Source organism: Pan troglodytes, chromosome 3, assembly GCF_028858775.2.
Source record: "Pan troglodytes isolate AG18354 chromosome 3, NHGRI_mPanTro3-v2.0_pri, whole genome shotgun sequence".
Taxonomy (NCBI): domain Eukaryota; kingdom Metazoa; phylum Chordata; class Mammalia; order Primates; family Hominidae; genus Pan; species Pan troglodytes.
Genome location: NC_072401.2, coordinates 110,953,112 through 110,970,992, shown reverse-complemented (window position 1 = coordinate 110,970,992; position 17,881 = coordinate 110,953,112). Strand labels below are relative to the sequence as shown.

Below are 17,881 nucleotides of genomic sequence, written 5' to 3'. Positions count from 1 at the left end.
GAGTGAGACTCTGTCTCCGAAAAAAAAAAAAAATAATCAGGCGGCCAGGTGCGTGGCTCACACCTATAATCCCAGCATTTTGGGAGGCTGAGGCGGGGAAGATCACGAGGTCAGGAGTTCAAGACCAGCCTGGCCAATATGGTAAAACCCCATCTCTACTAAAAATACAAAAATTAGCCAGACATGGTGGCAGACACCTGTAGTCCCAGCTACTCGGGAGGCTGAGGCAGAAGAATTGCTTGAACCCGGGAGGTGGAGGTTGCAGTGAGCTGAGATCGCACCACTGCGCTCCAACCTGGGTGACAGAGTGAGACTCCATCTCCAAAAAAAAAAAAAAAAAGATCAGGGTTAGGTGCAGTGGCTCATGTCTGTAATCCCAGCTCTTGGGTTGGGAGGCTGAGGTGGATGGATCATTTGAGCCCAGGAGTTCAGGATTAGCCTGGCCAACATAGCGAGACCCCATTTCTACCAAAAATACAAAAATTAGCCAGGTGTGGCGGTGCAAGCCTGTAGTCTCAGCTACTTGGGAGGCTGAGGCATGAGAAAAACTTATAGCTTGAACCTGGAAAGCAGAGATTGCAGTGAGCCATATTGTGCAACTGCACTCCAGCCTGGGTGACAGAGCGAGACCCTGCCTCAAAAAAAAATTAAAAAAAAAAAAATAGATCAGAAGGATAAAAAAACTTATGTTCTGAAATCAGGTGAGAAAACCAGGATGCAAGTAACCTTCCTTCTTAGACTTGTATCCTATTTATTATATCAAATGACACGGAAAAAAATCAGACAGAGAAACATAAATTTGAAAGCAATTCTAGTAGGGGAACCCGAAGACATGAATAAAGGGAACAAGAGACAGACACATATACATGCATGCATCCAGATACACTGGCAAAGTTCTACCTGAGTTGAATGAACCAAATATACAAATGTAAGACAATCTTACTGTCAGGGACAAGCATAACTAGTCTGCATAAGTGCAGACTAGTGCATGAGTGTCACTGTTTCTATTTTTCTTACTTTGTCCTCACTGTTACTCTCCTCATTGTCAATTATCCCCTTGGTCAGCCAAAATGAAGAATCCCTACTCCTAGCCTTAGCCTATATTCCCTCTACTAAAAATGGCATGAAAATTCTTTTTAAAGCAATGAAGAGAGAAACCAGGAGATGACAAAAATCTCAAAAAAAAAAACTGAAAATAGGATTAAAACACAATTAAGAATCTAAAACTCACCATCGTTTACTCTATAGCACAAATTGCATTTCCATCTACGTTGATCAATGAAGGATACAAAGGGGTTAATATATGTTCGACAGGATCGGCACCTCACAATGGTATTTGATGTTATCACTGGTAATTGCTAGGAAATAAAATAAAGAAGCTGTAGCAGAAAAAGACACCCCAAGGAAAAACAGAACGTATACAGATCTGCTCCAAATACAGAACATAAACCTTAATTGTTTTTATGTGGTTTTATATGGAAGCATATTAATAAAATCCAGGGACATGCTGAGCAACACATGTAGCCATCAAGTTTTCTCCCTCTTGTCACAAATCATAACACTAAAATAAAGTCATAACAAACATTGGCCAAGAAAATAATGTAAATGAGATCTTATCAGCTTAACTTTAGAAATAACAGTGAGAGAGAAACATACCATATACAAATACCTTTGTCTTTGTTGACTGCACGTGGTACTAGACTATTAGGCACTGCTCATTAGACTGCCACAGCAACTTCTGACAGGAGCCGAGGCCAGAAGCAGTCAAACACAACGTGCCTTTAAAAAAAATTACATCTCTATGCTTAGTTTGGGAAATGAATTTTATATTCAAGTAGAAACTTTAGAAAATATGAAAAAAGATTAAGAGATCACATATTATTCTATGTCTCTGAATTAACCTGCTATCATTTTAGTATACCATTCTGTTTTTTTCTATCTGCACATGAACATTTTGATCTTTGTATTTAATTTTTTCACATATATGATTATTATTATGCAAGTAACCACATATCTGTTGTAAAAAAAAATCAGGAAATACAGTTAACTGAGAATGATAAAATAAAAAATTACAGAACTCTATATCACAGAAGATGTCACTGTAAACAATTTAGTATACATGCTTCCAGAAGGTATCATGTATATCTGTATTTAGAGAAAAACTCTCTCATATATATACATATATATAATATACAATTTCATATATATATATGAAATTAACTGTCTTGGTTTATAGATAAGGTTTTCAGAGTATTATAGGTGATTAAAAATATTTACCCAATGAATAAATTCACGGTACTTATCACATATTACAATTTTTTATTTTCTATTCATTTTGATCTTTTCTATACTTCCTGGTAGTAAAGTAAGCTTCACAAGGAAGCTTTTAATTTAAGCTTTGTATCTCCAGCTTCCAACGTGACAGGTAGTCAATCAATATTTTTTGGATGAATGACAGCAAAAGAAAACTCAGAACCAGTAAGAAGGGTAGTAAACAACAGTAGTAAAAAAAAGTTTGAGACAGAAATGAAACTTATGAAGTACAAATAAAACAGCTCTGAATAAAATTATTTTTGAAGTTTTCAAAATTTAAAACTTTTAAAACTTTAAAAGTTTAAAAATCCCTACTGTTACAAAGGTTATTTGTTCAATTAACAAATTTGTTTAATTTGTTAAGGAACAGGCAGTTTTCCTCTCTAAGTGGACATCACTGTTGGTGTTTCCTTTGTGTTTAATAAAGAACTCCGAAAGTGTATCTACCTTCCAGGGCCATTCCACCTTCCAAAACTACTAATCTTTCAAAATCCAGGACAGACTTCAACACTTATAGAAAACTTTTGCTATTGTATCCACAGGGAATCACTTCTCATACTGTACTCACTACCTAAGTATCTCATAGAATTTGATTAATTACATGTATTAATTATCCTGCACTGTAATTATTTTTACATCTTTGTTCCCTGTTAGATAAGAACTTTTTGGAGGCAACTTCAATGACTTGATCATCTCTGTACTACCAGTGCTTAGTTTAGAGCTTGTCACAAAGCAGGTGTTCAAAAAATGTTTGCCAAGTTGTTATGGAAATGATTATTTCTAACTTCAAATAAAAGAAGATATAGAAAATTCTAAGAAAATATAAAATTTAAGTACCTTGTACATAAGCATACATGTCAGTACCCATAAATATTATAAAATGTTACTTTACCGTTAGGTCTCTGAAGGGATGTAACAACAATCCTAAAGGAAGCTTAGCTTTATTCAGTAAAGCCTGTGTCTGTGGAATATTTGTCAAAGTACACCGAAATGAACTGCAAAAAACATAAACAACATGGAGGATATTAGCTATCAGAGAAAAATACACTGAAGTAGATAAGATAACTAAGAACATTTAAGGACATAAGTGAAAATCATTTGGGCATGTTACTGTAACTATAAGCAAGAAGGTCCTGATTAATTAGGCATGTATGCAATATATGTCAAAAAATCTAAATTAAAGAGTCAACACTTTCATGGTGGAAAAGTAGTACACATTCAGGGAAGACCAACTACTCCATTACGACTAGCCTGAAGGAGATGAATAGGAGCACACAGAAAACATAAGTGAAAAGGCCTACTTCTTTTTTTTTTTTTTTTTTTCTGAGATGGAGTCTTGCTCTGTCGCCCAGGCTGGAGTGCAGCAGCCCGATCTCGGCTCACTGCAAGCTCCGCCTCCTGGGTTCACGCCATTCTCCTGCCTCAGCCTCCTGAGTAGCTGGGACTACAGGCGCCTGCCACCATGCCCAGCTAATTTTTTGTATTTTTAGTAGAGACGGGGTTTCACCATGTTAGCCAGGATGGTCTCGATCTCCTGACCTTGTGATCCATCCGCCTGCCTCAGCCTTCCAAAGTGCTAGGATTACAGGCGTGAGCCACTGTGCCTGGCCAAATAACTTATGAAGTTTTAAAGTCAATAAACAAAGAATGAATAAAGGAGATGCCAAAGAAGTAAAAAGCAGAAGTACTGAAAGCCAGGCAAGAAATTTTATGAAGAGTCGTTAATATCATGTAGAGATATCTATTTATTCCAGCCTTAGTGTTGTTCCTTGAACACAAAAAGCTTGTTCCTGCTTCAGGACCTCCATATTTGCCATTCATGCAGCTTGGAACTCTTTTATTCCCAGAGAAGTCACGTGGCTTACTCTCTCACTTCACCCAGATCTCTACTCAAATGTTAAAAGTCTCTGGGTAAACCTGTCCAGACTCTTCTATTTACAAGAGTCACCCTCCACCTGCACTCCTTATTCTGATTTATTTTTCTTCATTGTAATACCCTGAACATTACGTTATATATTTACTAGTTTGACTGTTCATAGGAGAATATAAGTTCTGTGATTCCACAGAGATCAGGAACTGTGTTTTGTTCACAACTTTATCCCCAGTACATGGAAAACAGTGCTTTGCATTTAACTTCCAAGGCATTTGATAAATGTTTATTGAATGATTTATCTTAGTATGCTGATACTATTATTATTCCTGTTTTACAGTTGACAAAACTGAGACTTTGAGAGGCTAAATAAATTGCACAGTTTCACAGCTACTTAGGTCTGCTCAACTCTAAAGCCTGTACTCCTAATTGTTATTTTGATAAAAGAGACATTTTCGCAAAACACACATAACTGGGTAGAAAAATGTATGCCTTCCCCTTACCTATGGGTTCTCTTATACATATGCAACATATTTTTTTTTAATAATTTTTTATTTTTTTGAGACAGGCTCTCACTCTGTCACCCAGGCTGGAGTACAGCGTTATGATCTTGGATCGCCACAACTTCCACCTCCTGGGCTCAAGGGATCCTCTCACTTCAGCCTACAGAGTAGCTGGGACCACAGGCACATGGCACTATGCTCAGCTAATTTTTTTGTTTTTTTGGAGGAGAAGGGGTTTCGCCATGTTGTCCAGGCTGGTCACAAACTCCTGGGCTCAAGCGATCCACCTGCCTCGGCTTCCCAAAGTGCTGGAATTACAGCCGTGAGCTACTATGCATGGCCCATACACTACATTTACCTACGTAGGGGGTACCTAACCTTTTATACTACAAGGTCATAATTTACAAACTTATCAACCTGATAGCAACTTATATTTGGAAGGATGGGCAGCTGTTTTCAACCTATAATCCATGACACTCTGTATTTTTACAGAAACAATCTTGGCAGTACCTGAGGCACTGATGGTGTGTGGATGGTACAGTGGAAGAAGAGGGGAAATTCTCAAAGCAGCTCCACTTCTTATTTTCTATATTGGAATTCTATATAATATTTTGGTTGAAGAGTGGCTTGCTGCTTTTTTTTTAAAGCTGGAAAACTACTGCTTTAAGAAAAGGGAAATAGGCTGGGCACAGTGGCTCACGCCTGTAATGCCAACACTTTGGGAGGACGAGGTGGGCGGATCACCTGAGGTCGGGAGTTCGAGACCAGCCTGACCAACATGCAGAAACCCTGTCTCTACTAAAAATACAAAATTAGCTGGGTGTGGTGGCACATGCCTGTAATCCCAGGTACTCGGGAGGCTAAAGCAGGAGAATCACTTGAACCTGGGAGGCGGAGATTGCGGTGAGCCCAGATGGCGTTATTGCACTCCAGCCTGGGCAACAACAGCGAAACTCCATCTCAAAAATAAAAAAAGAAAGAAAAAAAGAAAAAGGAAATATTGGCTCTAAAGAACACTAATTCTCCTAATGCAAGGAAGAAGACAATGTTGGCCAAGTGCGGTGGATCACACCTATAATCCCACCACTTTGGGAGGCCAAGGCGGGCAGGTCACCTGAAGTCAGGAGTTCGAGAACAGTCTGCCCAACATGGTGAAACCCCATCTCTAATAAAAATACAAAAATTAGACAGGCATCATGGTGCACACCCGTAATCTCAGCTACTTGGTGGCTGAGGCACGAGAATCACTTGAACCTGGGAGGCGGAGGTTGCAGTCAGCTAAGATCGGGCCACTGCACTCCAGCCTGGGTGACAGAATGAGACCCCATCAAAAAAAAAAAAAAAAAAAAAAAGGAAGACAATGTTGTTCTGTGAATCAGTGTTTACTTTATGAGGAGGAGAAATTCCAGAAGCAGGAGGATGTCTTCTAAAAAAAGAAAAAAACTAGGACCAGGGGGATATCCTATTCATAGGATACAGAAGAACTAAAAGCATGCAAGAACAAAGACATGAGGCACTGTGAAGTGAGTAACAGAGCTCATTCACACAAAGGTACACCAGGGCTTGGTGGTTGCCAGTGCAGTCTGCCAGCTAAACTTCTCTATTAAAGGAAATCCAGTCTAGATTCAGACTGGATTAAGCCTGGGAGTCAAAGGTCTTCATACTCTATATTGAGTGGGAAAAGAAAATTCTGAGATAAACCATTTATCTAAACCTGTTCTTGAGATTACATAAGTGAGGTCTATGTTCTTTTCAAGCAAAGCCTGAAATTTTAAATATCTGTCCTTATTTAAAAGATATCAGAAGTTATTATTATTGAAAAGTGAGGAAAAAGATTTAAGAAATAAAAAATATAGTTAGATTTGGGTTCCTGAAACCCTTCATTCAAATAGAAATAATTTCCCTAACATTAGGTGATGGGAGGAAGGGACTGGATTGAGACAGAGATGGGAACAAAAAGAGATGACCTAAGTCAAATTTTACATCTATACAAACTAAAAGAGAAAAGTCAACATTAATGAAACTTCCAACCGAAGAAATAACATACTACTTTTACTATTTTTGAAAGTCATACAATGTTTTCATCACTTAAGAAAGATTATAAAATAAATAAATACCTACTCTGGGCTACAGTTTAATTTTTTGAGGTCTGCATTCAAGTTAGGTACAGGAGCCCAAACAGGAGTCATAGGTAAAATATTCCTCTCCTGAGTGAGGTTTACAGGTCTCAGGCTTTCTGGTTGTGGAGAACTCTGAAGACTCAATCCTCCTATACTGGAGGATAGCTGGTTCACACCAGGATACTGCTGAAAGAGCAATTCAAAACAAAATAAAAGAACAATAAAACATACATAAATTTTCTTATATATACTACATATCTCAACATACAGAAAAAGCAAAAAGGTAAGAAAATTTAAATCTGGCTTGGTATGCAGTCAATCTAAAGCACACTTGAAAAAAACTCAAAGCAAAAGTACTGAATAAATTTGAATCTTATTAGCAAGGTTAACCCTCGCAATGAAATTTCAGCAACAATGCTTTTCAACATCAGCAATTTGGTTTCCCTGAATACAGTTTATACTTGAAAAACACGATAAGTGCCCCACTGTTCTCAAGGTTCCCCTCCCCCAATTATCAACTTTCACAATAATGAGTTGGTACCATAGAAATGTACAATCGTGTTCAATAGGTTTTGCCTTATTTTGTTTCCTATGTTTTTAATATTATCATGAATTAATGGCTTGTTATCTCAAACTGATGTAATGAATTACAGTCATTATTCTTATGATGTTCAAACTACCCAATCTTTAGCCAGTGAAAGCCCTTTCAAGATGGCCCCAGTGTCCTTTTATATGAACCTAACTAGCCTTTGATAGTTTCCTTGCTTTCTTACACACTATTTTATACTCTTTTACTTCAAATCTAGAATTGTTTGTCTAAAAAGGAATCTTGGCTCCTTTTAAATAGAGATGATATCTAAAAACCATAATCTGGATGATAAAGGTGCTTATTGCTAGTGTGCTGTTATTACTTCCAGATACTTGGCAACAGGTAAAGATGGAAAATACACATGTTAAAGTAGAAGCAAATAATGAGTCCACGTTGACAGTTCCAATACAAATTTAAGATGACGGGGTTTTTACTTAAGTTCTTTGATTTTATACCGGTATCTCTGTTCTCTTTTGCTACAAACCTTTATTTCTAATGGTAACAGCATTATTTTATCCTATAATATACATTTATAACACCACCAATATTATGTCAGATTATTAAATTTTTCATAGTTCTTTTTGTCCTTACGTTATATCCCACTGAGATGTATAAAATACTAGGTTTTAAGATCAGCTTGAACAGTACTTTTCTTGGTATTAGAATGTATCCAACTTGATAAACAGGTTTTTAAATTTTATTTTGTTTTTCATATTTAAGGATCATTTTTAATCTTTTTGGTTTTCGAGTAAACATAACATTTATATAATTCTAATGTCAAAAAACATTACAATAAGGTACTAATACAATAAGGTATTCAGAGATATCTTATTTCACTCTTGACACCTCTGCCTATAGTTAACTATTTTTATTAGCTTATAGTTTAATCCTTCCATTGTTTCTATTTATATAAGCTAAACATATATACTGTTGTAAATATAGCCCCTTTTTGAACTAAAAAAATGTCCTGGCAATAACTCTATGTCTATACCTTCTGCATTTCTTTTTACAGCTATGGAGCACTCCATTATGTTAATGTGCTATAGAATTCCAGCTAATATATGGATAATGATAAATTCAGAAAAATCACTATTTAACAATCCATACTGAAATAAATGATTCAGGTAGTGGTCACTTGTAATGGAAGACCAACAGATATCAACAGATGATAAAGCCACTAGGTGAAAGCTTAATGAGGAACTTCACAATTAAAGGATCAGGCTGTCACTGTATGAGGCACTAATCAAGCCTAGCAGTGGTATAAGTGAAATAAACAGATATTATTTTGAAGTGTACATCACCAAAATACATATTATGGCCTAACTAAATAAATAATTGAAGTAATACACCTAAATATAATCAACCATTAGATCTAACTCCCAATCCACAGAAAATGAAACAGAAATAAGTTAAATGATACCACAAAGAAGCAAAACAGCTAAATTCAGAATGAGGGACATTCTACAGAACAACAGACTCAGTTATTTTACCAAAATCAAAGGCATTAAAAAAAGGGAGTGGGGCTTGTTTTAAATTAAAACAAGAATTAACAGGCATAAGCAAATAGAATTAGTAAACTATTATTTGGGTTTTAATGTGAACAAAGTATACAAAGGCATTTTTGAAACAGTCTGGAAAATCTGAATATAGACTGAATTTTAAATGACATTTAGAAATTATTAATTTTGTTGGCTATGATAGTAGTATTGTGGTTATGTAAGAAATGCTGTCCACCTCCCTAATTTTAAAATCCTCAGCAAGAAAAGTGGTGGTGGGATGGTAGGCAGTGTGGACCCATATGAAACAAATATAGCAAAATGTTGACAGTAACTGAAGGTGGTGATGTTAAGGAAAAAAACGACTGGATAATAAAAAGGATTCTCTTTTTTTCTGTAGAGCTGTAAAGAATCAGAAAAATGATCACATGGATTAATAGCAGCATATAACAGAAAACCCCCCAAAAGACCCAAGTTTCTAAGAATTTAGGATAAAAAATAAAGGTAGGATATTTAATCAGAGAGAGAAGACACATTATCTAATAAATGATAGTGAACTAAGGGTAAACCATTCTGCAGGTGAAGGGGAGAGAATGAGACTTATTTACATTATGTACCAAAATAAAACCTTAGATGGATTAATGATGCAAAACCAAAATCATCAAAGAACTAAAAAAAACCAGCTAGAATACTTTCCTAATCTTAACGCTGAAAAGACCTTTTAAAGGATACAAACAAAGGTAAAAACAATAAAAGAAATTATAAAATGAGGCCAGGTGCAGTGGCTCAAGCCTGCAATCCCAGCACTTTGGGAGGCCGAGGTGGGCGTGTCACTTAACTTCAGGAGTTCGAGGCCAGTTTGGCCAACATGTTGAAACCCTATCTCTACTAAAAATACAAAAATTAGGCGGGGCACGGTGGCTCATGCCTGTAATCCCAGCACTTTGGAAGGCCGAGGTGGGTGGATCATGAGGTCAGGAGTTCAAGACCAGCCTGGCCAACATGGTGAAACCCCATCTCTACTAAAAATTGAAAAATTAGCTGGGTGTGGTGTGGCGGGCGCCTGTAATCCCAGCTACTCGGGAGGCTGAGGCAGGAGAATCGCTTGAAACCGGAAGGCAGAGGTTGCAGTGAGCCGAGATCGAGCCATTGCACTCCAGCCAGGCAACAAGAGTGAAACTCTAACTCAAAAAAAAAAAAAAAATTAGCCAGGCGTAGTGGCACATGCCTGTAGTCCCAGCTACTCGGGAGTCTGAGGCAGGAGAATCGCTTGAACCTGGGAGGCAGAGGTTGCAGTGAGCCAAGATCGCACCACTGCAGTTCAGCCTGGGCTAAAGAGCAAGACTCCGTCTCAAAAAAAAAAAAAAGAAAGAAAGAAATTACAAAATAACTACATAAAATTTAAGTATTTCTCCAAAGTAAAAAATAAAAACACACTAAAATTAAAAACCAATGTCAACATGGCAGAAAATTACAAAACACAAACACAAAAGGTTTACACTTATCGCAGACACACACAACAATGGTGAAAAAATATAAACAGGGATTTCAGTAAAGAAATACATATGACCAATAATTATAAAAAAATTTTTTGCTTATACAAAATAATTATTGGGGTACTTCACAATATAGAGAAAGGGGCAATTAAATACATTCTTGCTTGAAGTATACATTGGTACATTATTTCTCCATACTTGACCAACAACCACTGATCAAATACTGTTTGACATCTCCATTAGGTATTTTAATTTAACATGGCCAACTCAATTCCCATTCCTAGACCTTTGTCTTCATTATCTTAGTAAATACGCTAACCTCTACCCAGGTGTTATGCCAAAAACCTAGGAGTTACTCTTGACACCTTCCTTTCTCTCACCCACCACATCCAATCCACTGGCATATAAAAAGTTATCTCTTATCTATTCACTTTTTACAACCTCCATGATACTACCTTAGCACAAAGAACAACCATCAATTTCCGAATTAGGGCAGAACTTCAATTTGTCTCCCTGCTTCCATTTTGTCTTTTCAAATACTCCTATCTCTAATCCATTCCTCACACAGCAGCCAAATGATTTTCTAAATATGTAAATTAGATGTCATCCTATTACATAAAATCTCTGATACCTCTCTTATGCACCTCGGATAAAATCTAAGCTTCTGACTGTGGTCCTTTAGCTCTTTGATCTCATCCCTATTACTCTTCCCATGGCTGAATTCCCACAACACTGGGACTTTATTCCTCAAACATGTCAAACTTGTTCCTGCCTTAAGTCTTTGCATATCAGTTTACTCAGCCTGAAATGCTTTAACCACAGATCCTTCCATGCTTTTTCTTTCTTCCACATGTTAACTCAAACCTAACTTCTACAATGAAGGCTGCTTATCTGACCACCTACTCCACATTTTCACCCCAGAAACTACTTCAACTTGTCTCACTTCATAGCACTTGTAACTACCTGAAATTAATTCTTTATTTGTTTACTTATTTATTGTCTTATTAATCCTGACCTCCCACCAACCTTCTTAAGAGCAGGAACTGTTTGGTTCACTGAGCCTCCTCTCGTATTCTCAGTGCCTAGAATAGTACTGCCACAGAGTAGGAATAAACTTCTATTGAGTAGAGAGAAATTCTAAAGTCGTAAAGAATTAAATGCTGGCTGGATGCAGTGGCTTGCGCCTGTAATCCCAGCACTTTGGGAGGCCGAAGCAGGTAGATCATCTGAGGTGAGGAATTTGAGACCAGCCTGGCCAACATGGTAAAGCCCCATCTCTATTAAAAACACAAAAATTAAGGTGGACATGGTGGCACACGCCTATAATCCCAGTTACTCGGGAGGCTGAGGCAAGAGAATTGCTTGAACCTGGAAGGCAGAGGTTGCAGTGAGCCGCGATCCTGCCATTGCATTCCAGCTTGGGACACAGAGTGAGACTTCATCTCACAAAAAAAGAAAAAAACAATTAAATGTTTTGATTCTGTAATTCCATTAAGGAAATAGTTAAGACAAATGCACAAATTGTGTGTGTAGTCACATCGCTTAATGATGAGGACATGTTCTGAGAAATGTGTCGTTAGGTGATTTTGTCCTTGTGCAAACATCACAGAGTGTACTCACAAACCTAGATGGTATAGCCTACTACACACCTGGGCTATATGATATAGCCTATTGCTCCTAGGCTACAAACCTGTACAGCACTGTTACTGTGTTGAATATTGTAGGCAACTGCACACAATGATATTTGTATATCTAAACATAGAAAAACTATAAGAACAATATAGTATAAAAGATACAAAATGGTACACTTGCATAGGACACCTAGTATGAATGGAGCTTACAGGACTCGAAGTTGCTCTGGGTGAGTCAGTGAGTGAGTGGTGAGTGAAGGTGAAAGCCCAGGACACTACTGTACTGTAGGCTTTATAAACACACACATTTAGGCTTTATCAAACCTATAAAAATATAGTTTTTGGCCAGGCATGGTGGCTCACATCTGTAATCCCAGCACTTTGGGAGACCTAGGCGGGTGGATCACCTGAGGTCCAGAGTTTGAGACCAGCCTGAATAACATGGTGAAACCCCATCTCTACTAAAAATACAGAAATTAGCCGGGCGTGGTACTGGCAGGCGCCTGTAATCCTCCAGCTACTTGGGAGGTTGAGGCAAGAGAATTGCTTGAGCCCGGGAGGTGGAGGTTGCAGTGAGAGCCAAGATTGTGCCACTGCACTCTAGCCTGGGTGACAGAAGGAGACTCCGGAGGAAAAATAATTTTTCTTTCTTCTGTAATACATTAGTTTACATAACTTCTTTACCTTATAAACTATTTATTTTAATAGGTTGGTGCAAATGTAACTGTGGGTTTTCTCTTTTTTTTTTTTTTTTTTAAGATGGAGTCTTGCTCTTGTTGCCCAGGCTGGTGTGCACTGCTGCAATTTTGGCTCACTGCAACCTCCGCCTCCTGGGTTCAAGTGATTCTCCTGCTTCAGCCTCCCTAGTAGCTGGGATTACAGGCACTCGCCACAATGCCCAGGTAATTTTTGTATTTTTAGTAGAGACAGGGTTTCACCATGTTGGCCAGGCTGGTCTCAAACTCCTGACCTCAGGTGATCCACCCACCTCAGCCTCCCAAAGTGCTGGGATTACAGGTGTGAGCCAATGCGCCTGGCCTGTCACTACTTTCAATGGCAAGAACCGCAATGACTTTTGCACCAATCTAAACAACTTTTTGACTTTTGCAAAAACAGTGTAAAACACCCATTGTACAGCTGTACAAAAAATGTTCTTCCTTTTACAGCCTTATTCCGTAACTTTTTTCTATTTTAAATTTTTTTCCTTTTAAACTTTTTTGTTGAAAATGAATACACAAACACACACATTTGCTTAGTCCTACACAGGATCAGGATCAATATCACTGTCTTCCATCTCCACATCTTGTCTCACTGGAAGGTCTTAAGGTGTAATAACATGTAAGGAGCTGTCATCTCCTGTGATAACAATGCCTTCTTCTGGATTCTTCCTGGAGGACCTGTGTGAGGCTGCTTTACAGTTAACTTTTGTTTTTTATAAATAGAAGGAGTACACTCTAAAATAAAGATAAAAAGTTTAGTATGAGTAAATACATAAACCAGTAGTCATTTATTTTCATTATCAAGTATTATGTACCGTGCATAACTGTATGTGTTATACTTTTATATGACTGGAAGTGCAGGTTTGTTTGATGCAGAGCATCACCACAAACACATGAGTAATGCACTGTGCTATGACATTAGCACAGCTACAAAGTCAATAGGTGACAGGAATGTTTCAGCTCCATTATAATCTTATGGGACCACCATCATATATGTGGTCCATCATTGACTAAAATGTCATTATGCAGCACATGACTGTATGCATGTGCGTTTATGTATGATAAAGTATGTGTGTGTATGTGTGTGTGTATACACACACAAGGATTTTTTTTTTTTTTTGTCACAACTTCTTGCTATATTGCCCAAGTTGGTCTCAAACTCCTCAGCTCAAGTGATTCTCCTGTCTTAACTGGGATCACAGAAGCACACCAAGCTTAAAATGATGTTGATTTTGAAACTGAGTTATGCCCCGCAAATGGGAGACTCATTATAAAACATACAAGTCCCAAAATGATGAAAGATATAATAAGAAAGGTTTCTTCTTATACTGTTAAACAAATTTAAACATTTTCCAAAGTGATATTTGTATTTTTCAACTTCTTTTGTTTGTTTAAACAAGTCATCTAGACAATCAGCTTCTTGCCTGGCTTCCCTAGCAAGGTGTAGTGAAAGAAACCTGGAAGGACAGACTCCAAGCATTGCTGTTTACAACCTGGTAGAAATACTGGTTAATATTTATTAATATTTTTCCTTTTGTTTATCTGCATTTTCTCTAATTGATCTCACTAAATTTGTAATTTTAAAAAGCTATATAGTATCTCTATCTGGTTTTTCATATATTCACTGAAAATATTTTTCTAATTTTTATTTTTGTTTTTAAACATCAGCCTTTTCCCTGTTTTTCGACCCTAAAAAACAAATTTTAAGGTGTTTTTTTTTCCCGTCAAAAACCAACTGTTAGGGTTTCCCACTACTTAATAAGTCATCTCAAATTAATCAATACAAAGAAAAGCCCTTACACAGAGCTCTTTCATTGCACTACATTAGGTACAACATTTAAAGGCATTTCAACTTTATTATGACTGTTAAGACTGTTTAAAGCTAAGCTAAGATATTATCACCCTACCTGGAACTTCAAAAATAAATGGGCCAGGCGTGGTGGGTCACACCTGTGATCCCAGCACTTTGGGAGGCCAAGGCGGGCAGATAACGAGGTCAGGAGATCCAGACCATCCTGGCTAACACAGTGAAACCCCATCTCTACTAAAAATACAAAAAATTAGCTGGGCATGGTGGCACATGCCTGTAGTCCCAGCTACTTGGGAGGCTGAGGCAGGAGAATCGCTTGAATCTGGAAGGTGGAGGAGGCAGTGAGCCGCGAGCCGAGATTGCGCCAATGAACTCCAGCCTGGGCGACAGAGCAAGACTCCGTCTCAAAATAAAAAAAGGCTTCTTTTAAAAAAGTTTGATAATTTTAATCTTCGATGAAAATTTATAATCTTTTTTTAGTAGACAGGTAAGAATTTAAATGTAGGTCCTAGCTGTATACCTAAATCATTACTGTTCACTGACCCTAAAACAGCAGTGTTCAAAAAATGATTTCAAATTCAGATCAGATAAAAATAGCTGCTTGTAATCTTCCTTGGAAAGATCCATCTATCAAGTCTGAGTATGATTTTTTACTGTACAAATCCTTACCAGTTAAAGAGAAAAAAAGTGCTTAATTCTGTACTGCAAGGTCTTTTGCATTCTTAGAACCAAGCCTGGTACTGGACAGGTGATTTCACTTATTTGAGTTTCTATTTCCTCATAAAATGAAAGGAAGGTGACTATTTACAATTTAGAAAGTCAAAATTCCAAGTGTTGACAAGAATGTGAAGCAACTGAACTCTCACACACTGCTAATGAGGTATAAATCAGAATATCACTGTGGCAAACTGTGTAGCTTTAACTGCTAAAGTTGAAAAATGAATATCCAATGGCCCAGCAATTCCATTCCTAGATATATACACTCACTAAAAGACAGGGACAGAAATGTTCACAATAGCATCATTCATAATGGCCCCACACTGGAAAGTTACCCCAATGCCCATCAACAATAGAACAAATAAACAAACTGGTCTATTCACATGATTGAGTACCACATAACAATGAAAATGAATGAATTACAATCACACAATAAGCATAATGTTGAGCAAAAGATTCTAGACACAAGTACATATGGTATGCTTCCAATTATGTAAAAAAAAAAAAAAAGAAAGGTGGGAATGGTTGCTTTCTAATAGTCTACTTCTAAATATTTTGGCTTTATGATGCTCACTTAAGTGTGATTAATAACCCAGGTTACTTTTTAGTATATCTTTGTCCCCTTTATCCAAACTTTCCTAACACTTGTACTAGACCCAGAATATAAAAAGGATTGTGATTACAGAATAAAATGATGTTGTATTTTTTAATTCTGGTAGATATTTATTTTTACTCTTATCCCAAAGGTAATTTTTTGACTTTTCTAAAATAACCTCCCAAATAAAATACGAAATGAAAAATACTTCCTACACTCCTTTGTCACGGGTCAGCAAACTTTTTCTGTGGATAGTCAGAAGGTCATTATTTTAAAGCTTTGAGAGCCACATGATCTCTTTTGCAGCTACTCAACTGTACTACTGTAGTGCAAAAGCAGCCATAGACAATAACATAGAAGAATGGGCATGGCTGTATTGCAATAAAACTTTATTTACAAACAGGCAGTGGGCCCGATTTGGCCAGAGGGCCATGGTTTGCGGACTATTGTCCTAAGTCATTATGTAAGACCATTTACTATTTCAAAATAATTTTTTTTTCTCCTTGCTCAACACTCCCAAGAATCAATCCTTTCTTTGAACCTGGTTTTCTTGTCATAAAAATTCTAAGTAAATAATATGTTACAACCCCAAATAGGAATTTGCCTAAAAGTACAAGAGTCAAAACAGGACAGACTTAAAAATTGTTTCACATGAAACAACAGAGCCATAAAGAAAATCTAGCAAAATGGGAGGCAGAGAAATCTGTACTAACCATCCATATTCCTCTGATGTCTCTCAGTTTTCTTCCTTTTTCCTCTGTACTTTAATTCTAAGGTTAAATTCCAGAAACAAATAATTTTCCTTTTTCTTTTGCCCCACCCCTGCTCAAGATGGGCTCTTGGTATGTCACCCAGGCAAGATTCAAACTCCTGAGCTCAGGCAATCCTTCTACTTTAGTCTTGAGTAGCTAGAACTACATGAGTAAGCCACTACTCCTCACTGATTATCCTATTTCTCATTTTCATTCTTACTTCACCATAAAATTTCTGTAAGGTTAGTCAACGGAGAACAGTTTTCTGTAAGTAGCAATACTCTTGTCATTAAAATTGTTTCCTGGCCAAGCGCAGTGGCTCACGCCTGTAATCCCAGCACACTTTGGGAGGCCGAGGCAGGCGGATCACTTGAGGTCAGGAGTTCAAGACCAGCCTGGCCAAAATGGTGACACCCCATCTCTACTAAAAATACAAAAATTAGCCGGGCATGGTGGTGGGCACCTGTAATCACAGCTACTCGGAAGGCTGAGGCAGGAGAATCGCTTGAACCCAGTAGGCGGAGGTTGCAGTGAGCCGAGATAGCGCCACTGCACTCCAGCCTAGGCAGTAGAGTGAGATGCCATCTCAAAAAAAAAAAAAAAATTTGTTTCCCTGTATTTTATTTTCTTTCAATAAATATAGATGTGAATGAAATACTGTCCTGTTAAGTATTTAACTGTATAAATATCGTATCAGTTGTTAAACTGCTAAGTTTATGAGGTGGCTCCAGAAAAGGTCATGTCAGAATGGGTCCTAGCAGCAGTGATATAGGAGAAATCACTTAGGTAGATAGTGAGGGTATGGGAATCCTCAGTAAGGCTTTTCTTTTTAATGAAAAGCAGCCCCAAACCATTCTCTAACGAAGAGCAGCCTGTAAAGTAGAGCTGCAGACACAGACAAGCAAGCTGGGAGCCTGCAAGAGTGAATGCTGGCAGGAACTAGGGGCTAGACATGTTCAAGATGGCAGCTCCATCATCCCTTATCTGCCAGTCACACGAGCAGACAAGATGGTGCTGGCCAAAGATAATTCATTTGCATAATAAGATTAGGGTAGGGCAACCAGCCTTTCCCCCAAGGCCTCATGTAAATGTCACAACTAATCGAACCGATCTGCGAGCCCTAGGTAAATAAGACATTGCCTCCTCAAGATGGACTATAAAATTTGGTGCATCCACCTCCAGCCAGTGTTTTCCACTCAGAGGCCCTTCTCTATGGAGAAAGTTGTTTCTCCTTCTCCTCTCTTCTGCCTATTAAACTTCCACCCATAAA

At 37.7% G+C, this 17,881-nt stretch overlaps 1 protein-coding gene across 8 annotated transcripts in view; it reads right to left on the bottom strand.

Annotated features, from left to right (window-relative positions):
• Positions 1 to 17,881, bottom strand: part of SEC24B (SEC24 homolog B, COPII coat complex component) — a 106,382-nt gene that overhangs the window by 27,071 nt on the left and 61,430 nt on the right. For 4 of the 8 annotated variants that reach the window (XM_016952010.3, XM_016952004.3, XM_016952006.4 and 1 more), the window contains 3 exons: positions 6,808 to 6,992; positions 3,206 to 3,308; positions 1,232 to 1,358 (listed from right to left, as the gene is read on the bottom strand). In XM_016952010.3, the coding sequence (XP_016807499.2) occupies positions 1,232 to 1,358; positions 3,206 to 3,308; positions 6,808 to 6,992 (415 nt within the window). The remainder of the gene's footprint in view (positions 1 to 1,231; positions 1,359 to 3,205; positions 3,309 to 6,807; positions 6,993 to 17,881) is intronic. The other 4 variants (XM_054683268.2, XM_054683269.2, XM_016952005.4 and 1 more) reach the window with 1 other exon arrangement.